At 41.5% G+C, this 15,800-nt stretch overlaps 2 protein-coding genes across 2 annotated transcripts in view; both read left to right on the top strand.

Moving 5' to 3' along the window:
- Positions 1–15,800, top strand: part of LOC309693743 (uncharacterized protein) — a 75,560-nt gene that overhangs the window by 48,635 nt on the left and 11,125 nt on the right. The window lies entirely within an intron of this gene.
- LOC309694411 (uncharacterized protein) lies at positions 104–6,348 on the top strand. Its single transcript, XM_082514488.1, has 9 exons — positions 104–505; positions 767–882; positions 1,497–1,532; positions 2,093–2,353; positions 2,433–2,678; positions 2,762–2,950; positions 3,620–3,703; positions 5,708–5,788; positions 6,087–6,348. The coding sequence occupies exons 2-9, from the start codon at positions 852–854 to the stop codon at positions 6,170–6,172; spliced, it is 1,014 nt and encodes a 337-aa protein (XP_082370614.1). The 5' UTR covers positions 104–505; positions 767–851; the 3' UTR covers positions 6,173–6,348.

Below are 15,800 nucleotides of genomic sequence, written 5' to 3'. Positions count from 1 at the left end.
TTAGAGGTGGATTACCGCCACCTAACGGACTGGAGCATAGATCGGAAATGCGCATGCTCACTCATTTCACTCTTTTCAATTAAACTTTATTAACACAATGACGTTCTCAGGGGGTTAAAACTATATTTTATTTGTGATATGGAACTAAAAAGGGAGGCATATACCCAAGAAAGTACGGGTATAACTAAAAATAAATGTTACAAAGAAAAAATAATGAAATTTAAAAAAGAAGTTTTTTATAACTCTGATTATTTGTGTTTGTGTCCCAGAAATCCAAAGAAACAGGAGATTTCCTCCATAAGAAACATTAAAATGTGATTTTAATTGGAAGGAGCCTTTGTTTTTGATTGTGACCCACACCCGTTTTCACACCTTGGCTCATGTGATTGGTTAGAAGATCATCAGGGGGTCCTTTGTCCCTCTTTGGGGGGAAACTCCCACTGGGTTTGAATCTGGGACTCTCCACCATTTGACCTTAGACCTGAAGAAGCTTCTCGGATGAGAGGTGAAACGTCTTCAAGCAACTTAAAGAAGTCCAGATGCTTTTCTTTCCAAGCTCCTTAGAATATTTAATCATTGTTTAAATATAACAGACAGACCCTCAACATCACTTTTCTATGATTAAAAAATAATCAGGTTACCAACCCTACTATATTTTTCATTGTTTCTTGTTCGTAGCTTTATTAAATTTCACAATTCACGTCTCATTTATAACCTAAAAGATTATAACCCCTTGTTTTTCTGACCTGCTACAAATAAACCACAGACTCTAAATTGTGCTGCTAAGAGGAAGGAGGCGGGTTTAACTGCCTGGGGGGAAGCAGAAAGATCTCACACCTCTGTGTGGTACGATGGGAAAAGTACCTCTTCTGTGGCTGCTCCGTAAGTACCTCATGCTTTAAAAAAAAAATAAAATAAATAATAATCTTAATATGTGCATTGAAGGGATTCTGGATGGGAACAGCAGTGAGATAAAGCAGATATATTTGCATTTACTTAAGTATAGAAGTTAATGACCATGAGGGAAAGAGTGACAAAACTCTTAAAAAGAAAATGAAACTTTAAGTACAATGAAAAAAGAAATACTAGTGACTGAGGTGTTTTAATTCAGCTGGTTCTGTCATTAGCAGGAGGTTTTAACAGGTTCAGAGGTTTCTTTCCTTAAATTCATTGAAATTCTGAGTAAACCACCACGGTGTTAAATGGTAAAATGGTAAATGGCCTGTATTTGTATAGCGCTTTACTAGTCCCTAAGGACCCCAAAGCACATCCAGTCATCCACCCGTTCACACACACATTCACACACTGGTGATGGCAAGCTACATTGTAGCCACAGCCACCCTGGGGCTCACTGACAGAGGTGTTAAACTGTATCATCACATCCTGTTCAAAGGAATTGTTTTGAGTTCATCAGTCTGAGACTCAGTTTGTGGTCACTGCTCCTGTAAGCAAAAACTCACTAAAATACACTGCATGATCTTGTGCTTTCTTTTCAGTTCTAATGTCATTGCTCTGCCACACAACAAATCAAGGTTAGTGAACCTGTTTATGACAGAATAACACAAAGAACAATTAAGCAGACCCAAAGAGCCTCTCTGACCAATAAAAGACAGATTAGTCCCAGATGTGTGTGTAAGGGGAAGCTCAGAATTAAAAACAACAAAAATTAAAAATCCAGTAAAACTCCAATTATTCTTTAAAAAATGTGGTTCAGTTTAATATTTGAGTGAAAATCAGTGGTTTAGACTAGTTAAAGATAACACCACTAAAACACAGTCAGTTCCTTATTTTGTGTGTGGTATAGAGAACCACCACCAGAAGGTTCAAGCCAAAGGAAGGTCCATGCTGCTGTTCATACCGTCTCTCCCGGACATGCAGCCAATCAGAAAAAAAGACTACTGTGGAGATAATTTGTGATCTTTTAAACAGATGATGAACTTAGGAGCTACATCAAGGCAGCAACATCTACCAACCAGCTTTAGTTTATGACATACACAGAGTGCGCATTATCTGTTGAATAAGCTTCAGTTCACCTCAAATACACAATTTTTAAAAAAGTTTTTTGTTCAAGATACAATAAATTCTCCCACAGCTCGTCTGACTGTGAGTCCCAGCAGCTCTCAGTTCTTTATAAGAGGCTTTGTGTCTCTGAGCTGTGAGGAGGACGACAGCTCTGCTGGATGGACTCTGAGGAGAAACACAAGCAAAGACACCAGAGCTGAGTGTGAGGAGTGGGGACAACCAGCTGGTTCTTCTTGTAACATCAGTGCCATCCTCCCATGCGACAGTGGAGTTTACTGGTGTGAGTCCAGAGAGGGTCCCATCAGTAACATGGTTAACCTGACAGTCACTGGTAAGCTGAGTGTGTGGAGTTAGTGTTGATGAAGCTGTGTGTAAATGGATGAAATGCTGTAGTTTGTCTCTGTGTTGAGGTGGATCAGTGATCCTGCAGAGTCCTGTCCTCCCTGTGATGGAGGGAGATGACGTCACTCTGCTCTGTAAAACAAAGACCACTCCCTCCAACCTCCCAGCTGCTTTCTATAAAGATGGCTCCCTCATCAGGAAGCAGCCTACAGGTCACATGACCATCCAGCATGTTTCCAGGTCTGATGAAGGCCTCTACAAGTGTGACATCAGCGGTCATGGAGAGTCTCCATCCAGCTGGATCACTGTCACAGGTGAGGCTTCTGTTTCTATTCATAGTTTAGTTCCAAAGTAATTCAAACTGACCACAAAGATCCCCTTTTCTCTTTAATTCCAGGTTCTTCCACCTCTCCTCTTCCATCAGCTTCCACTGCCTCCCTCTCCTCCTCATTTTCCTCTACTCCTCGTCCTCAGCACTCCTCTGTTCCTCTCGCTGTGCTGGCCCTTGTTCCCTCCATAATTGGAGTGCTGCTGCTGGTTGTACTGGTTGTACAGGTGAGACGATGTGTCCAGAGGAAACCTGAAGGTGAGACACACATTCTGCCCTCACTTAACATGTGAAGGCACAGTTCACCTCAAAATCATATTTGGTTTTCTTTGCTTAAGGCTTGAAAGGTGACTGAAAGTTAGTTTCATTTTATTGAATTGCACTGCAAACCAAACGTATGTAGGTGTGATTATGGGGTGAATTGTTCCTTAGATACATAGAAAAACACATGATTCAACGGAAGAGCCACAGACCTTCACATTACTACCTGAGGGTTAAATTAAAGATAAACTACAGGCTGTATTTGTGCATCATTTTCTCTTCATGCATAAGATAATAATTTTGTGATTTTTTTTTTTTTTGTAAATATACTTTTACATTTGGATAGTTAGTTTAGTTAGTTTGTTTCCTGTGTTGATTGCAATGATGTACTTTGATGTACTCAATGATGAGACTTTGTGGTCACAAGTTTTGATGTGAGTTGCTCTGCTGGCGTCCAGTTTCCTGTATTATGACTAAAAAAGAGAAAAGCTTTTTTTTCCTTTTACCGCAGCTTTCAGAAAGAATTAGTTTTTTTTTATTCCAGCTTTACTGACTAAAATGTTTCATTCACTTTCCATTATTCTTATAAATATTCATATTCCAGCTGTCAAACCAGCAGCAACAATAATTATTGTGTTATCAGAGGGAAATCTGTGGTATTTGCAGACAGAGATCCTGCAGCAGCTGCTACCTCCTCATCAGTGAGAAGAACTTCAGCCGATGGTCGAGACGAGTCAAACCGAAAAAGAGGTACGACGAGTTTCCTGTTAGAAATGCTTTAAAAGTCCTCTGCTCTTTCCACAAGAGGCTCCATGACGTCGATGGCTGAGATTTTTAAACATGTGCTGATTTTTCATCAGGCCAACATTTATCATTTTAAGATAAGATAAGATAAGATAAGATAACCTTTATTAGTCCCACACGTGGGAAATTTGTTTTTGTCACAGCAGGAAGTGGACAGTGCAAAAGTTATGAGGCAAAAATTAGAATACAATAAGAATAAATACAGTACACAACTGTACAGAATAGAATAAAATAAAATACTATATACAGTAGAATAAAATAAAATAAATATACAATAAGATAAAAATAGAATACAAATACAAAATACAACTGAGTAAAAATACAACGATGACAGAAAGGATTATTGCACTTAGTATTATTGCATATGTATGGATGTGTGTGCTTGATCAGTTAAAGTCTTTATTATGGAGTCTGACAGCAGTGGGGAGGAAAGACCTGCGAAATCTCTCCGTCCCACACCGTGGGTGCCGCAGTCTCCCACTGAAGGAGCTGCTCAGTGCTGTCACAGTCTTTAAATACTTTCTATACTTTTGCTTAATATTAAATATCATATGTTAGCATACTGTGTGAGTAATCATACTGCTGGATTACAAAGTTGCTTGCACAAAGTCCACTGCACATGCTTAGAACACTGTGCTCACCTTTCTTGGTGCTCAGGCAGGTGTCCAAACACAAAAACTAAAAAACAAATGATATAAGAGGGAAAATTGAACTTATTTCTATTTAGAGATGACTTCTCAACTGTCATGCAGAACCCCAGTCTTCTTTAAAATTGAGTTTATTTTGTTGTAACACTGGCAGTGGCATTTTCCCATTCTTTTTGATCAGCATGCTTGATTTGGAAGTAGCACTTTGAGGAGAGGAACTATAGAACATTGCAGACCGAAGAGGGTGGATGGTTAGTGAATCAGGAGGTGCAGAGGAAATGAAGGAGTGGAAATGCTGTTAGTCCAGATGACATACATGTGGAGATGTGTAGGAGGGAGATCAGTAGAGGTGTAGATCAACAAGCAGCCGTACGGCTTCACGCTGAGAAAGAGCTCCACAGATGCTTTCTTGACACAGTGTTGATGGAGAAGACAGAGGAGGTTAGACGGAGCTGGGCTGTGTTGTTGTGGCTCTAGAGAAAACATGTGATAGGTCGCCAAGAGAGGAACTGTGGTACTGCATGAGCAGGTCAATATTGGCAGATAAGTATGTGAGGGTGCAGCAGGACATGTATGAGATCTGCTCTGAGCCCCTTCTTGTTTGTGATGTCACGGACAGGCTGAGGTCAGGCAGGAGTCTCTATGTGATGTTTGCAGATGGGATTGTGATTTATAGTGAGAGCACGGAGCAGGAAGAAGACAGGCTGGAGAGGTGGAGGTGTGCTCTGGAGAGAAGATGAGTGAAAGTCAGCAGAAGCAAGACAGAATACATGTGTGTGAATGACAGGGAGGCATGAATGAGGCAGTGGCATGAACAAAAAGACATGAGACAGAACTGAAGATGTTAATTGATGATGTTAACAGCAATATAATCCCTTTAACTGCAGATAACTTTAAAAAAAAGAGGTTAAAAAGTAAAAAAAAACTTAGTTTGTCCATTTGACTGTCACAGTGAACAGAAGCTTTTATGTTTTCTGTGTACCACATGAGCACAGGGCAGCTCTATGGTGATGCTGTGCCAGTCAGGTAAAAACATTTATTTTAAATCATTTATAAAAAGGTTTCCTTTACAAGAGGTGTAAACAGTTGCATCGTTTTAACACATGAGCAGCTCTGCGGTCATTAAGTTTCCTGTTTTGAGAGCTAAACTGAGCAGAGGTGTTCAAGTGGCTTCAGGTTAAACAGAGGATGCGTTGTGAAGAATGTGCCTCAGGTTTGCAGCTCTAAATCATGAAAAGTCCATCTTTATCTCACCCTAGCACAAAGTACTGCATCTCTCACATGACTTTGTCTTGTTTTGCAGAGAGTGATTCAGCTGCAGTGCAGAGAACAGCTGACATCACTTATGGAGACATCACCATCAGGACAAACAGCAGACACAAAGGTACAGCTGCTCCTCTTCAAAGGTCCAACCCTAAATCAAATTTTAAAAAGTTTAAATCTCAGGCTGCAGCAGCAGACACTGGGAAAACCACATTGAAAACATTACAGCGCTTAGGTCTTTGTGCAGTGTAGAGAGACTAATGTGGTCATATGAAGGTGTTATCAGCTCCAAGGAAGAGAAGTGTTAACCTGCTCCTGCTCACATCAGTCAGTGAATATCTCTGCTGTCATAAACAGAGCTGATGCAGGCCTTTTTCATGTTTATCTAAACTTTCTGTAATCTGTGTGTTTGTGTTCAGATCTTCCACCAGAGCCAGCCATCATCTACTCCTCACTGAAGCAGACCCACACACCTTCACCACAGCTTAACCAGTCTACCCAGTGACGTCCAGCTGGCTGCCAAACACATCCCTGCACTCCTCTCTATATTATTTATTCAATCATATTCTGTGTGTGTTTACAGTTGTACAGCTGCACTGGACCGGTTTGAATGTAGAGCTCAGGATGAAGTGGAAAGTTTGTTTGTCTTTAATAAAACATTTTAAAGCTAATCCAGTTTGGCGTCACACAGGAGATTCCTTCTAGAAGCAGATCCGATCACTCTGCAGCCATCATGAAATGCTGCACTGGTAAATCTTTATGAAGCATTATCTGCACTGTCTTTTATTTGAATGGTCACCAGGACATAAACACTGCATGTACAGGATCAGCAGTCAAATTTGACATCAAGCATTTTTTAACGTTTGCTGACTTTGCCCCAAAATAAGGTTTTAAAAACCCTTTTTCACACATGGGATTTCAACCTCTGCAACCATCTTTACTGTTGCTGTCTGCCATAGATTTGAATTCAGGGGTTTTTGAGTGCCACATGTCTCTCTTAGACTGACCCCTCCTGCCAGTTAATATTATAGCAGCTAATCAGACCTGTGATGCAGAGGTGTTACAGTCACTTCAGGTTAAAGAGAAGATGAGTTGTGGCCACAAGGTTCTGATCTATAAAGCCCAACATTTCATTCTAAAACAAAAGTTTTGTATCCGTCACATGACGTATTATGACTGAGAGCGATCCAGCTGCAGGTTATTCTTCAGTGCACAGAACAGTTAATAACTGCACAGATCTTCATCAGGACAAACTGCAGACACAGAGGCACAGCTGCTCCCTTTTCACACTTACTGCAAAACAGCACACAGGTGGACTACATCTAATGCAGAGGGTATAATCTGAAAGCGATTGCAAGGTGGTGTCAGGGAGAAGGTAGCTAGGCAACATGAGATGGTGGAGTATGTGATGACTTTGGACAACAGCAGGATGGAGCGAGCAAAAGCAAAGAGTAGAATTAAATGGCGGAAGCTGAAGTCCGCGGTTTGATTAAATTGGTGTAAGTATTTGTGATTAATAAAAAAAACAAAACAAAACGATGCAGAGCTTTGAAGAGAATCACAACTGAATTTAATGAATTTATTTTCCCTGTTACAGACACAGAACGGTTGTTACAGTTGCAAAAACGTTAAGTAAAAATTTACCCTTGATTTATTTATTCTATTAAGATGTAATTGTAATTTTTAATTTCATGTAATTTAAAATGTAACATAAAATTGAGTAAAACCCATCAAATTGTTTCACATTTATGTATCATTCATGTATCAAATAAACAATTCCTGTTTATGATTACCACCGTCACCACAGTCTACAGGGAGAAGGTCCAGAGTCTGAATCCAGTTTGGGACCGTTCTGTGTGGAGTTTGCATGTTCACGTTTCTGTGTGGCTTCTCTCCAGGTACTTCTGGTTATTTTTCTCTGTATGTTTGCGCTGTGACAGTCTGGGAAGCAGGAAAAGCTGTGATGAGAAGTAAAATAATTTCTTTCTCATCACATAAAAAGAAAAAAGAAAACAAAAATATTGAGGCATTAAAAAAAAAATCAAACCATCAAATCCTTAGAAGAAGCTTACGTGTCCCACCAAGAACAGGAACAAAATACGCAAAAAAAAAAAGGTCAAAGAGTCCTCCTCCCTACATGCTTCGTATATTCTAGCTATGGCCACGCCTCTTTCAGATGTTGAAAGATGCAGCATTACAGCTCCTCCTGGAGCCTCCTTTCTCATCACCATTAATTAGAACAATGCATTTTAAGAATCAAGACATCTTCCAGCATTAATGTGCTTCATGCTTCATTTATTGCAACAGTTGCATGAGTTTAATAACGCTTAGAATTTCTGTGTTCTTCCCCTGAACTTTAAAATATGAGCAAAAAGAAACAACCCATAAAGTGTCAAGTGATAGTGGAGGTGTGGCTGTGATACTGAGGAAAAAGGAGTTTGAGTGGGGGTGGAGGTTAGTGGTTAGTTCAATACAGGCCCCCACATGCATGTGTAATTCGTCATTGTTTTTGCTAGTGATTATGAAGACTAATATACCCTCCCATTAACCACCAAGAACTTTTAGGTGGGGGTGATCCAGTGTAAAAACATAAATTAAAATGCAGAAAAAAATCATTAATTACATTATTTGTTAAAACAAAGTGTCATGTATCTATTTTTTAATTCCCACTGACATTTGGTGTAAATAACTCGTAAACATGAGGAGAAAAGTATGCAGCTTCACTGTAGCCAGTGACTCAGAATCAGGCAAGCATCATGTCAGCCACAGAAGAAGTTTTGCAACTGTGGCCCTCAGACTCTGGAGCTACTGGACTCTTTCAGAAAGCAGCTTTTTAAACTTTGAAGCTTTGGTTTTCAAAACGTGTTTTAGGATTTTTGTTTTAAAGTACTTTGTGGTGTGTCTCAAAAAGTGCTATATAAATCATTTTTACTTTAATTTACTTTCACAATGACTCAAAAAGTTGTACATTTAATCTGGTTGCACCAGGTTGCAGCACATTTAAATACACACAGGTTAAGTGCAATCCTACTTAAAAGAACAAACATCAGAAACACGTGACAATAGATTTAGACAACACACCTTACACACAATATGTTAAAAAAATGAAATTCGGGAAAGTTTCTTCATCCTACGCTCAGCAACTTGTGAATGGCAGATTTAAAATGATCTTGGTCAGTGTTAAAAGGGCTGTTCCAATCAGTCAGAATGGGCCTGGAATAACTTTAAAATTGAAAAAGAAAACACCTTTAAAAAATGTATTCATGTATTAAGTTTTTTAATTAATTGAAGGTCAAATCTAAAACTCTCTGTTTGAGAGAGAGTTGAATCTCTCAGAAAGTTTAGAAGTCATTCAGGACATTCAAAATGTTGGGGATTTTTTCTTCTTCTTCAATAAACACAGCATTCCAACTGACAGTTTCAAATCTTAATACTTATTCTGTGGTTACTTTTAAAAGACTTCCACATGTCTTATGAACCTTACATCTGTACTGATGGCAAAAACTGAGTTACAGGCAGAGCCTAGAGAGAATGTAGAGGAAAAGACAAGCCAGGAGAAAAAGACTAGAGTGAGTAAGAGCCCAGAGAGGAGGAGAGTGAAGCCATAGAGAGGACATTCTCAAACCTACTTGGACTTGCACACCCAACAGCAATTCCACATACAGTATGATGAGGCCTTTATTCAAATGTGTGATAATATTGGACCCTGCCAACCAGTACTGTCATCATATCCAAAGAATGAAGAGGGAAGATCGTTTCAAAAGAAGTGGTATGAGAAAAATCCATGGCTAGAGTATTCTCCAACCAGATCTGATGCCACGTTTGGTTTCAGCTGCCAAGTCGCTAAACCTGGAAAACGGAAGGGTTCAGTCGGTGGAGAAGGGATTTAGAAAGGATTAAAGAGCACAGTGCATCAGAGTCTCACATGTGTGGTATGGTGAGGTGGAACTCGTTTGAAAAAAAAAACCTTGGAGGCAGCTTTTGAAGTAGCTGACCAAGTGTCACAAGCTGCAAAAGACAAAGAAAGAGAGAGAAACAGAGAAATTTTGTCTCGTTTGATAGACATCATTCTTTACCTGGCAAGGCAGGGTTTGCCTTTCAGGGGAGATGATGAGACCTTGTCAAGCCAAAATCGAGGAAATTTCTTAGAGTTAGTTGAGTTGTTCAGCAAGTATGACAGTGTAATTAAATTACACCTTGAAATAAAAGCGCGACAGAATCAGAATACTTTATTGATCCCTGGGGGAAATTATTTTTTGTTACAGTGCTCCATTATAAACCAACATAAAGACAAGACAGACAATACGCTAACTAAGAATAGTACAATATTAAATACATATATATACATACATACATACATAAGTCACTCATAAATAAATAGTTGGAAAAGAAACATGTGTAGCTGTTGCAGTAAACAGTGTGTTAAGTGGATGCGTTGTACAGGGAGATGGCCACAGGCAGGAATGATTTCCTGTGTCGTTCAGTGGTGCTTTTCGGTAATCTCAGTCTCTCACTGAACGAGCTCCTGTGACTGACCAGCATGTCATGGAGTGGGTGGGAGGTGTTATCCAACATTGTCTTTATCTTGGACAGCATCCGCCTCTCCGACACCACCTTGAGGGAGTCCAGCTCCATCCCCACAACATTGCTGGCCTTACGGATCAGTTTATTAAGTCTGTTGGCATCTGCGACCCTCAGCCTGCTCCCCCAGCATGCAACAGCATAGAGGATCGCACTGGCCACAACAGACTCGTAGAAAATCCTGAGAATTTTCTGGCAGATGTTGAAGGACCTCAGTCGCCTCAAGAAATAGAGACGACTCTGGTTCTTCCTGTAAAGTGCTGTGGTGTTTTTAGCCCAGTCCAGTTTATTGTCAGTGTGTACTCCAAGGTATTTATAGTCCTCAAAAAAAAAAAAAAGACCTCTCGTCTCGCTCCTCTCAAACAGAAGTCAGAACGACATAATCAAAGCTTTGGCCACATCAGTAAGACATGTCATCCAAGCAGAAATTCAAGAATGTGAAACCTTTTCTATCATGATGGATGAAACCACAGATGTGTCGCACACAGAGCAGGTTTCCTTTGTTGTCAGATATGTGCACAACATGGAAATCAAGGAGCGCTTCCTTCAGGTGTGTAATGTGGAGTCAACAACTGGAGATGCTCTTGAAAAGCTAGTAATAGCTCTACTGAAAGAAAATAATCTGAAGATTGACAACATCCGGGGTCAAGGTTATGATGGGGCTGCAAACATGAGTGGGCGCTTTAAGGGACTTCAGTCAAGAATACAAAAAAAAAAAAAAAAAATCCAAAGGCCTTATATGTCCACTGTCAGGCACATTGCCTTAATCTGGTTTTAGTAGAGAGCGCAAAGTCAAACATGTGTTTTGTCAGCTTTTTCAACCTAATCAAAAAGCTTTACACTTTTGTGGCCAATTCATCTAAACGATACTCTGCATGTATTAAAATGCAGGAGAAGTTGTACCCTGAGCAGCGCCCACTGGAGCTGCAGAAGCTGTCAGACACTAGGTGGGCCTGCAGAGAAGCTGCCCTCAAGACAGTGAGGAAGATCCTCCCAGCTGTCATCCAGTTTCTGGAGGAAATACTACAGCAAGATCCTCCAGACTCTTCAGCAGGTGATGCAATGATCCTTCTCAAAAGCATCAATTTTAAATTCATCCTGTGTCTGGAGATCAACTGTCCCATCTTCCAAGTGACTGCTACTGCATCTGATGCATTGCAGAAGAAAGACATTGACCTGGCTGCAGCATACAAGATTGTTGATGGTGTTTTGCAGAGCCTGGACCACAGCAGAACAGAGGAAGGGTTTGAGAAAATTTATGAACAGGCTCGAGAGAAGGCTGCATCAGTGGGCCTGGACCCCCCATCTGAGGTCCCTGGATAAGCTCGGAGGAGGAAAGTGCCAGCAAAGTTTAAGTTTGCTGCCACAACAGCTACTGCTGATGACCATGCTTTCACAACTCCCCAAGAATACTACCGTGTTAAAGTGTTCTATGTTTTTGTTGACACAATGACACAGGAGCTTCTGAGACACTTTAAAGGAGGAGATAATTCCACATGGGAAATCTTGAATGCCTTACATACCCTGACAGTCCCAGAGAACTGGAAAATCATCTCAACAGAGGCACACCAAGCTGTGAAGAAACTCTGCCAGTTCTATGACATTGAGGAGGAAGACAAATTACAGACAGAACTTAAGGTCTTTCATGCTTCATACTCATGTCCCCCACCAGTCAGTGTGGCATCCATTCTTTCAGTTGTCAAAGAAAACAAAGCACATCTGATCTTCCCCAACATGACTGAGCTGCTGAAGACATATGGAACACTCCCAGTGTGCACAGCAACTGTGGAGCGTTCTTTCTCAAAACTTATACTAGTTAAAAACAAACTTCGCACTCTTTGCTCACAGGACAGGTTGTCAGACCTTCTATTATTGGCAGTTGAGAAGCCAATAAAAACCAGCCAACCACAGTGATGTCATTGACATTTTTCGGGACATGGCAAACAGAAAGTTACTGTTATAATTTGGGACAGGACATGAAGAGCATCTTATTGCTTCCTGCTCTTTCCAAAACCCTGTGTTGTTTTTGTTTTTTGATTAATAAAGTGTTTGATTTATCCTCCTATTGGTTTATTTTTTTACTGTTGTATTTTAATATTTGAAAGAAAGAAAGAAGATTTTACAGTTCTACAATCTAATCCCTCCCATGTAAAGTTGATGCTGTGATGTTCTGTGCTCTGTGATGTTTTAAAGGCGCTAACAGGACACACACACACTGTCTTTATACACTGAACAAAAATATAAACGCAACACCTTTGTTACTGCTCCCATTCCCCATGGGATGGACGTAGAGACCTAAAATTCATTCCAGATACACAATATAACCATCCCTCCCAAACAGTGGTCACAAATCAGTCCAAATGTGTGGTAGTGGGCACATCTGCTATATTGAGATAATCCATCCCACCTCACAGGTGTGCCACATCAGGATGCTGATCTGACATCATGAGTAGTGCACAGGTGTACCTCAGACTGCCCACAACAGAAGGCCACCCTGGAATGTGCAGTTTTTTGCGCTATTGGGGGTCTGGGGTCCCAGAACCGGTCAGTATCTGGTGTGACCACCATTTGCCTCATGCAGTGCAACACATCGTCGCATGGAGTCTATCAGATTGTCAATTGTGGCCTGTGGAATGTTGGTCCACTCCACTTCAATGGCTGTGCGAGGTTGTTGGATATTCGTGGGAACTGGTACACGCTGTCGTATACGCCGGTCAAGCACATCCCGAACATGCTCAATGGGTGACATGTCCGGTGAGTATGCTGGCCATGCAAGAACTGGGACATTCTCAGCTGCCATCTGCCCTGAACAATGTGAACCATGATTCATCCGTGAAGCGCACACCTCTCCAACGTGCCAGACGCCATCGAATGTGAGCATTTGCCCACACGAGTCTGTTACGGCGACGAGCTGGAGTCAGGTCAAGACCCCGATGAGGACGACGGGCATGCAGTTGAGCGTCCCTGAGACGGTTTCTGGCAGTTTGTGCAGAAATTGTTTGGTTGTGCAAACCAATTGTTCCAGCAGCTGTCTGGGTGGCTGGTCTCAGACGATCTTGGAGGTGAACCTGCTGGATGTGGAGGTCCTGGGCTGGTGTGGTTACACGAGGTCTGCGGTTGTGAGGCCGGTTGGATGTGCTGCCATATTCTCTGAAACGCCTGTGGAGACGGCTTATGGTTGAGAAATGAACATTCAATGCACGGGCGACAGATCTGGTTGACATTCCTGCTGTCAGCATGCCAGTTGCACGCTCCCTCATTGCTTGTGGCATCTGTGGCATTTTGCTGTGAGACAAAACTGCACATTCCAGGGTGGCCTTTTGTTGTGGGCAGTCTGAGGTACACCTGTGCACTACTCATGATGTCAGATCAGCATCCTGATGTGGCACACCTGTGAGGTGGGATGGATTATCTCAATATGGCAGATGTGCCCACTACCACACATTTGGACTGATTTGTGACCACTGTTTGGGAGGGATGGTTATATTGTGTATCTGGAATGAATTCTAGGTCTCTACGTCCATCCCATGGGGAATGGGAGCAAAAACAAAAGTGTTGCGTTTATATTTTTGTTCAGTGTAGATTTTTTAAATATATTCTCACCCTACCATGACCCCTGTCTTTTGTACTATCAGGGTTTCAGTTTATTTACCACATTTTTTAAAAATCTGTTGCCTTATGGTTCCAAGTGCTGTCACCAATCTTTTTACATTTTATTTTTTAATAATAATGGTAATAATAATAATAATACTAATAATAATAATAATAATAATGGATTGGATTTATATAGCGCTTTTCAAGGCACCCAAAGCGCTTTACAATGCCACTATTCATTCACTCTCACATTCACACACTGGTGGAGGCAAGCTACGGTTGTAGCCACAGCTGCCCTGCGGCAGACTGACATTTGCTTTTTATTTCAAAGCACTTGTTTAATCAGCTACCTATGGACTTTTTAATGTCTACAGTCTCAAAACAACACAGCCCTGCCCTCCAGCACTATCAGCAGCAGAAACAGCAGTAATCCCTCAACAGCAACATTGTACGCCATCAGGTAAAACAAAGGCTACATTTGCTTTGCATTGTCCCCTCTGTCCGCCGATCAATGGACCCTGACCCTAACCCTTTAATAAACGCTAAGCAGAATTGATATTGTCCTTGCAACATTGGAATTTCATAAATGCATGAATGGCTTGGCGCACCAAAGAATAACGTCACAAGAATGTGATTGGTCACTTGCAATGTTGATCCTGAAACAACATTTACTATGTTGTTCCAGGAACAACACCAACACGACGATATCAGATCATCCAATGAAGGAATGGCCAAAAAGAAAATCACACATGGTGTTAGTGGCCAGAAAGGCAGTTTAATGACCAAATAACCCCTGAAATGACCAGTAAAATGATCAAAATTTATACTCCAGTACGTGCCTCTGTGTGCATCCTCATTAGCAGCAAGATGTGCTAACCACAGTAGAGTGGTTTTTGTAGGCACACTTTCTACACCTGGTGCAAGGGGCTGCTGTTCCAGTCCTGGAGGTGCGCCGTTTGCACCTTCTTCTCATTTCATTGGTGGGGTGTGGGTCACACTCTGGTTCAGACTACTGTATCTTGAGATCAATGGCAGAAGTGGCTGAGAATTAAGGAGAAGGGTGTCTTGCAGTTGTTGAGGTCACCAGCATGTGTCCCAGCTCTCCCAGGATCACTCTTCATTTGTAGGTTGTAGAGGACTCCCCCACTTCAGTGAACTTGTTTCCGGCGGGACAAAGGCATCGTATCCCAAGACATCCAGGAGATTGGAGAAAAGAGCCAGCAGCCATCAGTTTTCCTTCAACAACCTGGGGTGCCAACATCCTCTCTAAATTATCCAAGCAATATTTGTGCCTATTGTAGTCCAGGATTGCTTCTTGCTTTCACGCATCCTTTATTCCCCATCACTGACTGCTGGTTCCTTGTGTGTTGCTGTCAAAAGAAGCAGATTCCTCCGTTGCTTTGGCATGTGGGATATCGCCGTGGTAGTTTTGGTGAAGCCAAAGACAGACAACAAAATCTTCCTCTGTTGCATCTGGAGGAGCTGGGGAGGAAGCTCTGGTTTGTTTCCCCTGTGCCAGTTCATCTGAGGAGTTCTTCTGCCAAGGTGACCAAAGGAAAGACGCTGTCCTCGGAGCTCCTCCGTCAGTTGGAATCTGAACCCCTTTCCCTTTTTTACTTCCTGAGAACTTCCAGTGTTGTCATCCAACATGCTATGTATTGCTTTATTCTGATGTAGGCTTTATCTCCACTTCATCTACATGTCTTTGCTTCAAGGGCAGAGGACTGCTTGCTGTCCTTGCTCTCTCACTAGATCATACAGACAGTGCTTGAAGCAGTGATGACCTTCTTGCCAAATAGCCAGAATAAATGATGTGGAAGCTGTTAGGCTTACTTACAGCAGTAGCTCTGTCTGTACCTGCATAAACTCCAGGACACGTTTACAAACAGTGTTTGTTGTTGTTTGCGCTGCAGCTGCAGGTTTGAACTCTGCAAAATGTCCTGTGATTGGGGATTTTT

The sequence above is a fragment of the Aulonocara stuartgranti genome (assembly GCF_965226115.1).
Source record: "Aulonocara stuartgranti genome assembly, chromosome: 3".
Lineage (NCBI taxonomy): Eukaryota > Metazoa > Chordata > Actinopteri > Cichliformes > Cichlidae > Aulonocara > Aulonocara stuartgranti.
Note: the sequence above shows the minus strand (reverse complement) of the source record. Positions and strands in the feature narration are given on the sequence as shown.